Raw genomic sequence first — 13,206 nt, forward strand, 5'->3', positions numbered from 1 at the left:
AATCAAATTTTAAATTGAAGATGAGCTTCTGTTGCCACTGAATAACGCAACTTAACGCATGCTTACTGTATTTGATTGTTTGAAATGGGCTGCAAAACGCCGGAATATATGCAATACGCTTGGCGATGGTGATAAAGTATTGGATTTTTTTAAATGAAAATTAGTCAACAGAGAGTAAGCTTTGAAGAGCCGAAGGAGCACTGAGGAATAGAGCTCTTCTTCAGTGAGGAGCCAAATATCCATTTTAATTATTTTTTAACTTACAATATTTTGCTCCTCACTGTTGAGCAGCTCTACTTTTCATGGCTCCTCAGAGCGCTTCTCTTCACATATATTGCTCTAGTGGATTTTCGTGAAGTTGTTATAGTTGAATATGCATGCATATGATAGATCATTTGCTTTTATGCCAAGCGCAAGGATAACAGACCTTGTATATTGTCACAATGACACACAATGAAAAGAATTTTTTTGATCAAAGTCGAATTATAATCGAAAAATCTCGAAATTTATTCAATAATTACCTCAAATTTCTCAATAATAATAATAGTTCTACTACAAATCGTGTATTATCTATAACTATTCAATTAAATCCCGAATAAAAAGTTATACAAATTCATTTAGACAAAGAAACGAAATGAAAAGAATAATATAATTTGGTAAATCGCTAGTGGGATTCATTTATCGAATATGAAAAACGAGTTCAAGGATTTCAATTTCGTTGTCTATGTCATTCGTGTGATGTCCTCTTTTTTCCATGCAATTATCAAAAACACGTGATAATTCATTTAACGATGATATCTTCAAGGTGGCTAGTGGTTTTGAGCGAACAACCCTTACTCATCAGCGTGGCACGACATTGACGATGACACATTTATAAACAAATACAAAAAGTGTACGATATATCGTGTCCTTCACTTTGTCTTTTCTAGCATTGTCGTAATATTTTACGATGCCGTTTGGCCGTCTTCGATAGGAACATAGGTTTGATAACCGACTTTTGCTCGTATATAATCGGCTCGAATTTGACGCAATTTTTCCGACAATAATTTAACACTATTTTCAGCTTCCTGTAAATCCTTTATAAGTGTCTTTTGGAAAATATCATGTATCCATATGGTCGATTTTGAAAGGCTTTTATGATACGCATCGAGCACATGTTTTGTGTGTTGATAACGCTCTGAATTACCGATGTCTGTCAGTAAATATTCATTGGCATGAGCAACGGCTACTATCTGTCGATTCGTTATATGTGGAATGTCGACCTGTGGCAATGCCTCTTGTGCGCACTTGAATGCCATTAACGATCCCAATAACGCTGTACGGCAATCAGTTGCCGATGTTATTTTATCTTTTACCGAACTAAATGGTAAACAAAATATAAGGTTTGTAAACAATTATTAATTTATGAAAGCAAAATGGGATTGATTACCTTGAGGTCTGTATCAATGTATAGTGTTCATTGGCTAATAAAGCTGATTTGGCACTTGTGCGTAGTAAATTTGCTGATGTTCGCCATTGTTCGGCTGTACCACCTAATTTATCACGAATCTGACGCGATGACTCCAATTCGGTATCAATGTTCATTTCATTTGGATTCGTGTAATTATTTCCCGATATAGAAGCTTTTGAAAAAGAAATTGAAAATCATACTCTCTTTTGCCTAAAAGTACTATTTTTTTTAACCCTCAAACGCACACGTGGGGTCTCTTAGGCCCTAAGAGTTAGTTTTTTGAAAAAATCACAAAAATATAAAAAAAAATTGGAAAATTTCGCTGAGCGTTTTCTTTTTTAATATCATATCTATGTGATAAAATCAAAAATTTCAATGTTTGGTGCATAAATGAAGTTTTGGGAAGTCTTATACAAAATACTAACGTAAAAGCACAACGGGGTCTTTTGGACCCCAAAGTATTTTGTATGGGAAATGATGTATTCTGTATGGGCCAATATGAAACTCATGTAGATTTGTTGACACAACAATTTACATTTCATCAAACAACAACACAGTAAATTGTTTCGTCCGTGACGTATACTGTTCATCGCAAATCAAATGGCATTTGCCATTATAATATATATTCATACATTGTTTTTTTTTGGATAGGATAGATCCGTAAGATCTCCACAAGAGCTTGATCTAAGCGTGCATACGCCGCCGCATGATATATTCGTTCGTTTTTCTGTGTTGCTTCGACGCGCAAATCAAAGCAGGCGTGCCAATCAAGTATGTATCATGCGGCGGCCTACGCACGCTTAGATCCAGCTCTTGCGGAGATCTTACGGATCTATCCTATTCAAAACACAATGTATGGGCATATATCGTGAATTTGGTGAACGTTGCTGGTGTGGCAGGGTTTGCCTTGTTGCGAACGTCTAACAACATGTTTGCCAAGTATGGAGGAAGAACGGAAGCAGCGCGATCTCATCGCACTCCATATAAAGCAATGTAATTGGTTTCGATCACGCAAATGTGCTGCCACCTGGTGTCTCAGAGTTAAGCTGATATATCACACATGCTTCTTGCAAATGCAGAAGAAGAGGAAGGAAAAATGTTTACATAGGGTTGAACTCATAAATGCCAGAGAGCTACAGTGTTCAAAGTGCGATCGCCCTTCGGGAAGCAGTCTCGAGACTCGATCTATATTGATCTCACATATCGAGAGGTAGTTCGGCGCAGTACACGAAGCACATTAACTGGCCAACGACTGTCGATTAGCGATATTAGTGAAAGACACGACTGTCTGAAAGTCGTACATATCAATAACTACCAAGCATTTTGGCTATAATTGATTTTTTTTCCATAAAAATCAATATTAAATTGTGATGCTGTATTGGAAAGTAAGGAATAAGCTATGGTTTAACTATAAAATGACATATTTTACTCATTGGATACCATTTTGCATAAGTTTTGTATGAAATTTCTCATGGGTCCAAAAAGACCCCACCTGTGCGCTTACGTTACTGTTTTAGCCTGTGCGGTTAAGGGTTAAATACGTACACATAAGTGCGTCGAGTTCATTATATTTCATTCGTAATTTTGTCCAAAGTTCGCGTAGATCATTGGCCCGTTTTTGTGCATGCTCCAAGATATCGTCTTTTAATGCTTCGTTGCAACTTTCAATATAACGACGACTGATATTTGCGAAAAACTCTTCGTGCTTTGCCGCTTGTGTTGTGTCGGTCATAATATTTAGGCTTTCTATAAGCTGTTTTTTTTTTTGGGTGGTTAATTTGAGTGAAATCAAAATGAGTGGGAGTGTTATAATGGTATATAATTTGTTGTTGTTATTATTATTTTTATTAAATCATTTATTACTATTATTATTGCATGATTACTGTGTGTTCGACAATTTGAACAGCAAACACCAAAACATACATACATCACGAACCTTGAGCTCCGACTCATTGTCTTTTTCGAGCCGTGTTCGTCTATTGTATTTGGCTGTCTCTTGTTCCTCATCAAAATCATCGTCCAACATGTGTAATGGCAATTGAATTATGTCATTTGTTAAAACCTCTTGTTTCGATTCAAGATATTTGATCCATGCCTCGATGGTTATTAGTTTTGGGCCAGGACATTCGGCTTCTAATTTGCACACTTCCTCATCAAGTTTTATGTATGCCTCGAAAACTGTTTGATCCGAATGCTATTTGTTCAATGACAAAAAAGTGATTTCACAATTAATCACAGACTTTTATCGAATAAAAATAAAGCACTAACCACACCGCCATTGGCACGACTCACTCCTGACGCACGTTCAGTATAGTAGTCGGAGGGTTGTGGTGATACATTTTCTGTGTGGACAGATTCATTTGAACTTCCACAGCCCATTTGATTGCACATTTGGAATAAATTTATTATTCTATCTGTGTTTCTTGTTTTCAACTCGGCTCTAAATCATACATTTCAAAATTTTCAATAATTTTGCACGTTGTTTTCCTTTTCTATCACTTTTCACATTAATCAATTGAAAATGCAAAATGAAAAAAACAACAATTGTAACAAAATGAACACAATTAATTTGGGACAAAACAAAAATTAAGCGCTGAACGGTGTTTGGTGTGCGTGCACATGGCCATCAAATCGCTCACTATCATTCGAATGAATGAAGAAAATTTTATTGGAGTCAAGCAATTTGGTTTAAACATGCCATAAGTTCTGACACGCGCACAGCAATGAAATCGGAACATAATGATTATCGCCATCGAAATTATTCTACATGACCAGTGACCAATACATACCACATACACACTTACATTTACATGTAAATACATTCGATCTAATACAATTCAAATAAATGAATGAGTGTGTTTGGTCTGTATTTTGATTGCAATTGTATTTGTATCCACGATACATTTTGCTTGATGTATATCAAGCTTTAAAAATAGGCTCTAGTACAGCAAACTACCACTTTTTCTGGATTTTCATGAATTTACAAGTTTATACATCGATACATCAAGCGTTACTTCCAAGTACATGGCAGTGAATTTTTTTGTATCGTCATAAATGCCGAACGAATGGAGAAAATTCGCTTCATATAATTGACTGTGGGATGGAAAGTGAAGTTGACGTTTTTTTAATCAAGTAAAATGTGGACAATCAAAACAATCATTTCACAACAAACTTATTGAATGTAAACAATGAAAATAACAGCGACCTTGCTACGGTATGCGTGCATGTATTCAAAGGGACATTTATTATGAGACCGAGCCATTCAATAATGGAGTTCATAGAAATTCATTCAACTTTTTTCACTCATGTTTAGGGATGGTTATATTTATGACATTCAAACACTCTTATTTGTCTTATATACTTTATATTTGCTTACCAACTTAAATTTTGATAAGTTAAAACACCAATTTTCAGTGAAAATTTCGCGACCTCGTATTTTTTTATTATCAATGTCCTATCATGGGCTACTAAAAAAAAGAAACCAAACCAATAGCCTACATTTCATGTAGTGCTAACAATTAAAAGTGTAATTTGCACAAGTGTCTGAAAATGATGTAAAAAAACATAAACACAGGTGTTCTTGACAATTAAAATTGAAAATATGAAAAATATTTGAATATTATAATTTTACGGAATTCCTTTCATAATTATTTTTTCACTGTGTCGAAAAGTTTTATCAATAGTCTGGGTAGTTTACTATATGTTATTCACTAAAATCTTTTCTACTTTCAGACACGATAGTAAAATGCAATTTCTTCGCTACAAACCATCTCCATGGGTTCTATTCACATTGTAAGCAAAAATGATAAATAAATTAAAATATTGTCAGTCTTCTTTGCCTGATACGTATGTTTCGATGTTTTTTAATTGAATTTATTTATTTTATTAGATGTCTCCTTCTATCTTATCATAATAATATATATTGTAATCCTGGAAATGTGGAGAAATTATTGCACAAACTTTAAAAGCCAAATAGACCTGTTGATCCCGGAATAATCAATTATTTTATATCAACGTTGAATCTTACACTCACCCCGGAAAATATACTACGATTTCTGGAAAAACACGTGATATTCAAATTTTATACGATAATGCAACTAATATGGGCCATTATATGTGCATATATTATGATCCAACATATGAAACTGTTTATTGTTATGATAGTCTTTACGATGATTATATTCATATGTGTAAAAGGAATTGTTTTTGTTAAGCCGAAAACTGAACAATATGAAGAAACATCAAGTGGTGCATTTGCAATTGCAATATATGCAACGACATTGATCTTGAGTGAAGTCCAACTTATGGCCTAAAAATGAGTTCAAATCATCTTGACATAGCTATTCATTTAAGAAATCATATTGCAGAAATGTTTCAAACTAAACATTTAACAAAATTTCCATAGTAAATTTCAAAAGTAAAATTTAAAATATTTAAAAATATTGAATTCATTCTATTTCATTTAAAATAGATCCGATCACCTGCACATTGCAGAACTTCATCATTACGTTGTCAATTTAAACCCGGTTGTACTAGAAGAGCTAAAAATTCCAAATGAGACAAATTATTTATTTATCAAATTAGTTCAGGTAACAACGAAATTCGATATGATTTTTGCCGATTTTGTGAACTATCCTGAATTATATCCCAAATACAATGGAAGCAAAAATTGGTCTTTATATATGTGTCCTTTATAATGCTCGCCATCGGACTGTTTCCATGTAGGATGGTCACTATACGCAATGGTTGAGTGAAACACAAAAGCAAATTATAAATAATCGCTATCCAAATCGTAAAGAAATAATTCATTATATTGATACAACGAGAAAAAAAGCTGATAACTCATCGTGTGGACACTTTTCCATTGCAAATGCACTGCATTGATTCTTGATGGCTATGATCCATCGAGTTATCAATTTAAAATGGGCACCACAGATGATAAAGCATTTTATTTTGAAAAACATATTTTGAAAATGTTTCAAGCAAAAAAATGGTCATTATTTCCGTAGAAATCTGTATGAAAAAGATTCATTTTGATTTGAAATAATTTTATTTTAATAAAAATTATGTGACAAAATACATTGTTAAGAGAAAACGTGAACTCTAGAATTTTTGCATTACTGGCTACTTAGCAGAGTTTGAAAATAAAAGATTATGATTAGCTATTTCATGATGGCAACGGTAAATCAGGTTAGATCGTGTACTATAATGTATAAGTATACTATTGTTTTTTTTTCTTTCAAAAATTGCTATACAAATTTCCATGCAAAAAATAACAATAATTTGAAATGAATTTGATAATTCAGCTTTGCGTTTTTGTTTTCTTCTTTAAGCTTTATTCGTCTTATAAAAACCGTTTAAAATATTGTTACTAAATCGTGTTAGTTATATTTTTTAAGTATTGAACTCACTATAGCATATACATTGCTTAGTTGAATTTGCTGTGCGAAATTTAAGTTACGTGAAAATTCTTGCAGGGAACTTGTCTTGATTTGAATCAATTTGAGGTTTATTTACAACCTATTACAAATCTATTTTACGCGATTTATTCCAATGGAGAAAGTTTTTTTCAATATCGAACTTTTTCCTCCTTAGTACGTATAATAATGTTAATTCAACATTGTTTGTTTTTGTCATTTTTCATTATTGATCGTTTTTTTTGAAATAATATAGAAAATAAAAAAGAAAATGAATATTTTGTCGACGTTAAACTTATGAAAAAAATATTAATTTTTTGAGGACCGATATTTTAATCAATGCATTTTCCTTCGAAAACTCGGTTCATCAAACCGCGTTGTGTATCGATTTGGCCTTCTTCCATCAGCTTCGAGCGCAGAACTCCCAATGCCGTCGATTCGAATTCAATTCCATTGAGTTTTTTCAAATTTGACATGTCTTCTACGAAATCCATCACTGCATCCACCGAAATATCCATTAGTTCCAATTCAAGGTCTTCCACTGTTTGCCAATATTTCTTTATAACAGCAAAAAACCAACTGTAGCCACCGAACATGCTCAAATTGGCATTCAATTTCAATTTTTTCAAATCATTTTCAACGACAAATTCAAGAAACGGTGCCATCAAAAAATCACAATCAATTTCAAGTTCTTCAAGTTGATCGAATGCAAGTGGCAATGGAAATGCATCATCACCGAAGAAATATTGGAACCGATGAAATGTCACTGAAGCCTGTTTGACTGTGGTGAATCGGATTTTCTCGTTACTCACCAAAAGCTGTACCTAAGGGGAGAATCACAAAAGAAAAGAATAAAATTGAAAATAATCGATAAGTAATCGGAAAATAATCGTAAAACAATCAATAATAATTAATAAGTAATTTTCAAGTGATTTGCCCCTGGGCTGTACCATTTCGCCCATAACTCCTTCTCTATCAGCATTGACGTGTATTTCCAGGCGTTCTAGCTCTGGCAACTGGGTGTTAACCGCTTTCAGAATTTCCGGTGAACAAGCTGTTAATAAAATTGAGAGTACAATAGAACCAATCTACCTCAGAATTAATATTGCTCTTCAAGTGAATGCTTACCATAACCAAAACTAAGAGTTTGGTGTTTTGGGTTCGTGATCATTGCCGTTTCTGAATTGGTGACGAAAACATCAAGCACTTCATCATGCATGAACGGATGTTCTTCATAACTTTTGAGGACATTGCGATGCAAATTCAAATGACGCAATTTTGGAAACCAAATGTTGAACTGGCTGATTGTTCCACCAAAAACGCTGCAACAGAAATAAACGATTTCGACACCGTTGAACGGCTTTTCGATTGTATCGAACGCATTTTTTTTGCAGCAAAACAAACGAATCTCTTTCAATGCATCGCCACAGTAGGTGGTTATGTAGCGTTCAAGCATCGGAATGATTTTATGATCAAAGTTAATGTGCAGCTTTGAAACCATTGCACCAAAATTGCGCAGCAATTTTAGTAACATCACCACTGATGTTACAATCATTTTTTCCGACGTTGATTCTTTACGGTTGTTCACCGCAGTTTTATCGTTGACATACAACTTAACCAACTTGTTGGTGTATTTGCGTGCGAATAACGACTTTGCCAAATGATTCATGCGTGTGCAGGTATCAGCCATTTGGAGGAGTTCATTGACATCCATCCGGTCCAAAATAGCTTCAAAGCAGTCATTATTCAGATCATCGAATTCCATTTTTGATGGTGAACCAGGAACCAAAAGTGACTGATCGATTGCATTTTTGCTTTGACTGCCGACATCTTCTGGTTGCGAATATGACATTTTCCTTTACGATAATTAGCCAAAAGAAGAAAAAATAGATAAGATACGCTCGTCTCAAGTATGAATTTTAATTCGAAAAAAGGAATTTTTATAAATATTTTGTAAAATCACAAAGTGTCAGTATAATGTACAATATGAGAGTGTGTATGGAAAAATACCTTGTTTGTGTTCAAAATCCGACAGTAAAATAATACGAAATTCTTCTTTCACTTTAGACGATGCAATAATTTGGTTTTCACTTGGAAAATATACTTTTTTTAGCGAAAAACTACATTCAACATTTATTTTGATCACAGAATATGTTGGAATCACTGCGTTGCTTACTGTGATTCAATCGTTTTGGTTGTTTCCACAGTTAAAATGGCGGATGGAATGAGATGTGCCCGTTCATTTGTGCTGACACATTGCTTTTGAATTTGCATTTGTTGTAGTGTATTCGGAATAAAACGTTAATTGGTCTGCGTGCCTGTGGCATTTGATACTGACACTGATCAATGTGTTAGTGGGTATTATAAGAAATACAGCTTCATTTGGAAAGTATTGTGATGTCAGCAATATATCATTGACAGGATATCTTATAATTGAAAAGAAAACACCAAATAATAACAACAAAATAGTAACACGAAGAATTGTCACATGCAAAATCATTACATTCAAAGACAATTTTCTAAATAATTTCAATTTTCTATACATTATGAAATAAACAATATACTTATGATGATCAACACTGTAGTTCTTAAACATTAAATTCAGTGTCAACAATACTTTCATTTTTTTCGTTTTTCTTCATCATTGTCGTAATCTGACAATCTGAATCTTTTATTCTTACTGATCAATTTGATACAGATTCACGGTGTAAGAGTTGTCCTTACCATTTTATGAATAAACTACACATATGCTTTTTCTTAAATTTCAATTTTGACTCAATCGGTTTAAAAAATATGAACAATTGCCGTTATGAGCCAATTTCTTCAAGAAATAAAAAGTAAAACAACGCTCTTTGTTAGATTGCTTTCATAACGACATTATTTATTACACTCAATTCCTGGTGATTGAATATGAAATATCTTCACAAAATTACACTTCAAAAAATTGGTACTCTGAAGTGATTTTGTTATTAACGTAGCATTCATCATTTTCACTATTGGAACGATTAGAACAATATTTCAGTGCTCCACTTAGAACTTGCATCATACCTACAAGGACAAGCGTTACAAATCCAAAAACGGCCATTATCTTTACAGTCATATTAAAATCATCGAAATTTGGTCGTTTGTCGAATTTTGAATGTCTATGGATCGTCTGTATCAACCGTATGCCTCGTCGACTTCGGGTTTGCTTTTCCTTGGGTTGATTGGTTGACTTATCACCAGTTGTCTGTAGGGAAAAAACGTTTTTTTATGTCATGGAATTCAATGTTTTCCAATATGTACCACTGTCACATACCTTTCCAGCCAGGCCAACGGCATCGCAACACCAATCCACACCAACATCGTGAAACACTTGCATCATGTTTTGACCGTTGTTTGCATTTGCCTTGATTCTTTCTTGTTTCCATGCGTCATTTTCACATTCTACAAAATTCCAAATGCTTTACTATTTAGGCACGAATAATCCTGATCTTTTATTACCTGAACATAGCTTCTCCAAATGGCTTTTGACACGATCGTTTGCCACAAAATTTGTCAAGACGTTGTCACCATCACAAATGGTACAATATTTTTTGTCGTAAAATACATTCATGCACATTGAAATCTCTTCGTCCGAATAACGTGGCGGATGATTGCCAGCAACATTTTCGCTATAATTGTGAAAATACACGTTGAAATGAGTATTTCTTTGTATTTTCAAGTGAATCACTTACCCCAATACAGTTCTAACGAGTAACAGAGCGAAACATAACCTGAACATTTTTATTAAACTTTTCGGTGTTGACAATGTGCAACACAAATTTCTGATTGGATAAATACGAAATTGATTTAAAGTCACAAAACAATTTTTACAATATTGAAAATGGGCCTAATAAATTTAGATAGCGGATATATCGAAGAAATGAGTTTCTTGTCGTATCTGAAAATATGTACGATGAATTGTCAACGCATTGCGGTATATATCCGAGTGTGATATTCAAATTCGCATCACCAATATAAGAGGTTATATTTTCAAGACAGCGCTGCATACCAATACATATGTTGAGTTGGATGTGACAGTACCCTTTTGAATGTAAAATATTCGGAGAAATACCAGTTCGTACAACACAAAACATTCATTTAAAAAAACACCAACGGTTAATTTATTATAACATATAATATATTATTGAAATATGTGTTCAATTCTTTCTATTTGGCAATGTACACATTTGATGCTTTCTTAAAATATAATGGCCATTCTTTTTACTGATGTTCAAAAACATAAGTGGTTGATGTGGAATGTCCGTGCAAACGATTCCGTCGGTTGACAAAAGAACGTAAAATCAACGCTGATATAATTAAAATTGTTAGTAACACACCAACAATGATAGCAATTAGATATACAGAGCCCATGTAATGATGAGCTTCAACAATTTTGGTTCGTTTAGTCGGCTTTGGTTTGGTCGAATTGGCCGCCAAACCTGAGAGTTTGGTCGTTGACTCGATGACCGTTTCATTCATGGTTTCATTAGTGGTTGTGTCATTTTCGCTCGATTTTGATTGAGTCTCTTCTGTGACCGATGCATTCGTTGTAATGTCCTCTGATCTCCCAGTTGGCTCTGTCGAATTTATGACCTTTTCATTCTGATTATCGGCGGTTTGACCATTAATATCGCTGCTATTGTTAAGCAAACTCTTTTCACCAATGCTATGACTTGCTGTAGTATTCTGAACAATAAAAAAATGTTGATTACAATTTGTACATGTTACAGTAGAACAGAAGTGTGCATGGAACATTTTTCATGGAGATGATTTTTCGAAAACTAAAAATTCTCTAATTTCAAATTTCGTTTTTTTAGAAGTCAATTTTTGACGCGAAAATCCCTAGCAAATTGGGGAAAGTTATCTCGGATCCAAAAACTCTAGCAAATCACCCCGCACACTACTGCAGTAAAAAATATAAAAGCAATTCACTTACCGGATCGACTATTTGAAGAGCTCTGATACACCATTTCTTATCTTTCAGTTTGGTCACAATGTTCGTGTACGATTCGTTAACTTCTTTGATGGTGCAAGTTTTCGTATTACTATCGATGTTCTCCAATTCTTCGCTGCAAAGCACAAATTCTTTCAAACTCTCCGATGCCGAATATCGTTCGTACTGTCCACCATCAATTTCTAATGAGCAACCTTAATTTGGAACGAACGAATATCCTATCAATCAGTTGAAATAATAAAAACACACGTTTTACCTAAACACTTTGACGAGGCGATAGATTGTGCCGTTTCGTTGAAAAACAGTAAATCATGTGCCTGCACGATGGACGACAGTGTATCATTTGGCAACGGTTTTAATGTAACCGATTTCTTTGGACAAACGCTACAAAACGTCTTGTCAAATAACAATCTAATGCATTCAAATGCACATTCATCGGTTTGTTGATTTGACTCGCTGGTGCAATTTAATCTAAAAGCAAAAAAAAAAAAGAGAAAATGGCACACATATTTGTAAATTAGATCAATTGCATTGGAAACCGTAGCAAAGCAACAACAATTTGTTTTCTTGTTGAACGAACTTACCCCCACACGAATGATTTTGGTCGAATCAAAAACGCCAAAAAAATGTAAACTACTAACAATTGTTTCAGCATTTTTGCCTATTGATGCACTTCACACTTAATCACGGTGGTTTTCTTTCTGTAGAAAATTGACTGGTCGCAGAAAAAATATATGTTCCCTTTTGACGATACAGTTAAATTGAGTAAATTCATCGGCCTAAACCGGCAATTCGCATGTGCTTGTCTGTATGAAACGTCAGAACGCACGCAATGCACTAACACAAAATATATACGCACACAGAGATGGTCGCTTGATGGTTGCAAATTTTCCTTTGCATGACACCGCGACGAATGTTACTGGAAGAAAAGAGTAAGAGTAAATAGACAGATGGACGCGCGAAACTATATACAAACACACACTTCAACTTATCGACACGGTTTTGTGTAGCATCTTGGTATTTGGTGTATTTTGTTTATGCGTTCGCTGTCAACAGCTCTTATGTATTGGAGTCAAGAATTCTTCTCAACTTCGCTGTCACACAAATCAAAGCAGCACTAATCTGATGTTAAGAGCTCTTTTGTATGCAATGCAACCTACCAAGCAAATGTGAACGATGACTTATTTTTTCAACTAGAGTTAAGGCCGGCCGACATGCTCGACAGTAAATAATTTTTTTCAAAGATGATTTTTTATGCGATGCAAAATTGATTTCAAAAACTAATAATAGCATTTCAACTGAACTAAAAATGGCTTTTTTAATCGCTTATGTTATACAAACTGTGAAATATGACACCATTC

The 13,206-nt window shown here is 34.1% G+C and overlaps 4 protein-coding genes across 5 annotated transcripts; all 4 read right to left on the minus strand.

The window, feature by feature from the left end:
- Positions 1 to 668: 668 nt before the first annotated feature.
- LOC116340645 lies at positions 669 to 3,841 on the minus strand. The gene is made up of 5 exons (XM_031767241.1): positions 3,719 to 3,841; positions 3,378 to 3,644; positions 2,996 to 3,203; positions 1,430 to 1,622; positions 669 to 1,359 (listed from the first exon to the last, which is right to left on the minus strand). The coding sequence occupies exons 1-5, from the start codon at positions 3,839 to 3,841 to the stop codon at positions 945 to 947; spliced, it is 1,206 nt and encodes a 401-aa protein (XP_031623101.1). The 3' UTR covers positions 669 to 944.
- Positions 3,842 to 7,137: 3,296 nt separating this feature from the next.
- Positions 7,138 to 9,258, minus strand: LOC116341017. Its single transcript, XM_031767845.1, has 4 exons — positions 8,878 to 9,258; positions 7,996 to 8,723; positions 7,818 to 7,921; positions 7,138 to 7,691 (listed from the first exon to the last, which is right to left on the minus strand). The coding sequence occupies exons 2-4, from the start codon at positions 8,717 to 8,719 to the stop codon at positions 7,200 to 7,202; spliced, it is 1,320 nt and encodes a 439-aa protein (XP_031623705.1). The 5' UTR covers positions 8,720 to 8,723; positions 8,878 to 9,258; the 3' UTR covers positions 7,138 to 7,199.
- A 469-nt stretch (positions 9,259 to 9,727) lies between these two features.
- Positions 9,728 to 10,873, minus strand: LOC116340920. Its single transcript, XM_031767672.1, has 4 exons — positions 10,584 to 10,873; positions 10,351 to 10,520; positions 10,166 to 10,293; positions 9,728 to 10,096 (listed from the first exon to the last, which is right to left on the minus strand). The coding sequence occupies exons 1-4, from the start codon at positions 10,628 to 10,630 to the stop codon at positions 9,797 to 9,799; spliced, it is 645 nt and encodes a 214-aa protein (XP_031623532.1). The 5' UTR covers positions 10,631 to 10,873; the 3' UTR covers positions 9,728 to 9,796.
- A 134-nt stretch (positions 10,874 to 11,007) lies between these two features.
- Positions 11,008 to 12,985, minus strand: LOC116340919. 2 transcript variants are annotated; one of them, XM_031767670.1, is made up of 5 exons: positions 12,828 to 12,985; positions 12,430 to 12,764; positions 12,102 to 12,316; positions 11,828 to 12,039; positions 11,008 to 11,577 (listed from the first exon to the last, which is right to left on the minus strand). In XM_031767670.1, the coding sequence occupies exons 2-5, from the start codon at positions 12,498 to 12,500 to the stop codon at positions 11,113 to 11,115; spliced, it is 963 nt and encodes a 320-aa protein (XP_031623530.1). In that variant the 5' UTR covers positions 12,501 to 12,764; positions 12,828 to 12,985; the 3' UTR covers positions 11,008 to 11,112. The 2 variants fall into 2 exon arrangements, with proteins under 2 accessions (XP_031623530.1, XP_031623531.1); XM_031767671.1 differs by lacking the exon at positions 12,828 to 12,985 and having other exon boundaries at positions 12,430 to 12,765.
- Between the last annotated feature and the right edge of the window lie 221 nt (positions 12,986 to 13,206).

Source organism: Contarinia nasturtii, unplaced genomic scaffold (assembly GCF_009176525.2).
Source record: "Contarinia nasturtii isolate CC-2019 unplaced genomic scaffold, AAFC_CNas_1.1 Cnas_scaffold_695, whole genome shotgun sequence".
Lineage (NCBI taxonomy): Eukaryota > Metazoa > Arthropoda > Insecta > Diptera > Cecidomyiidae > Contarinia > Contarinia nasturtii.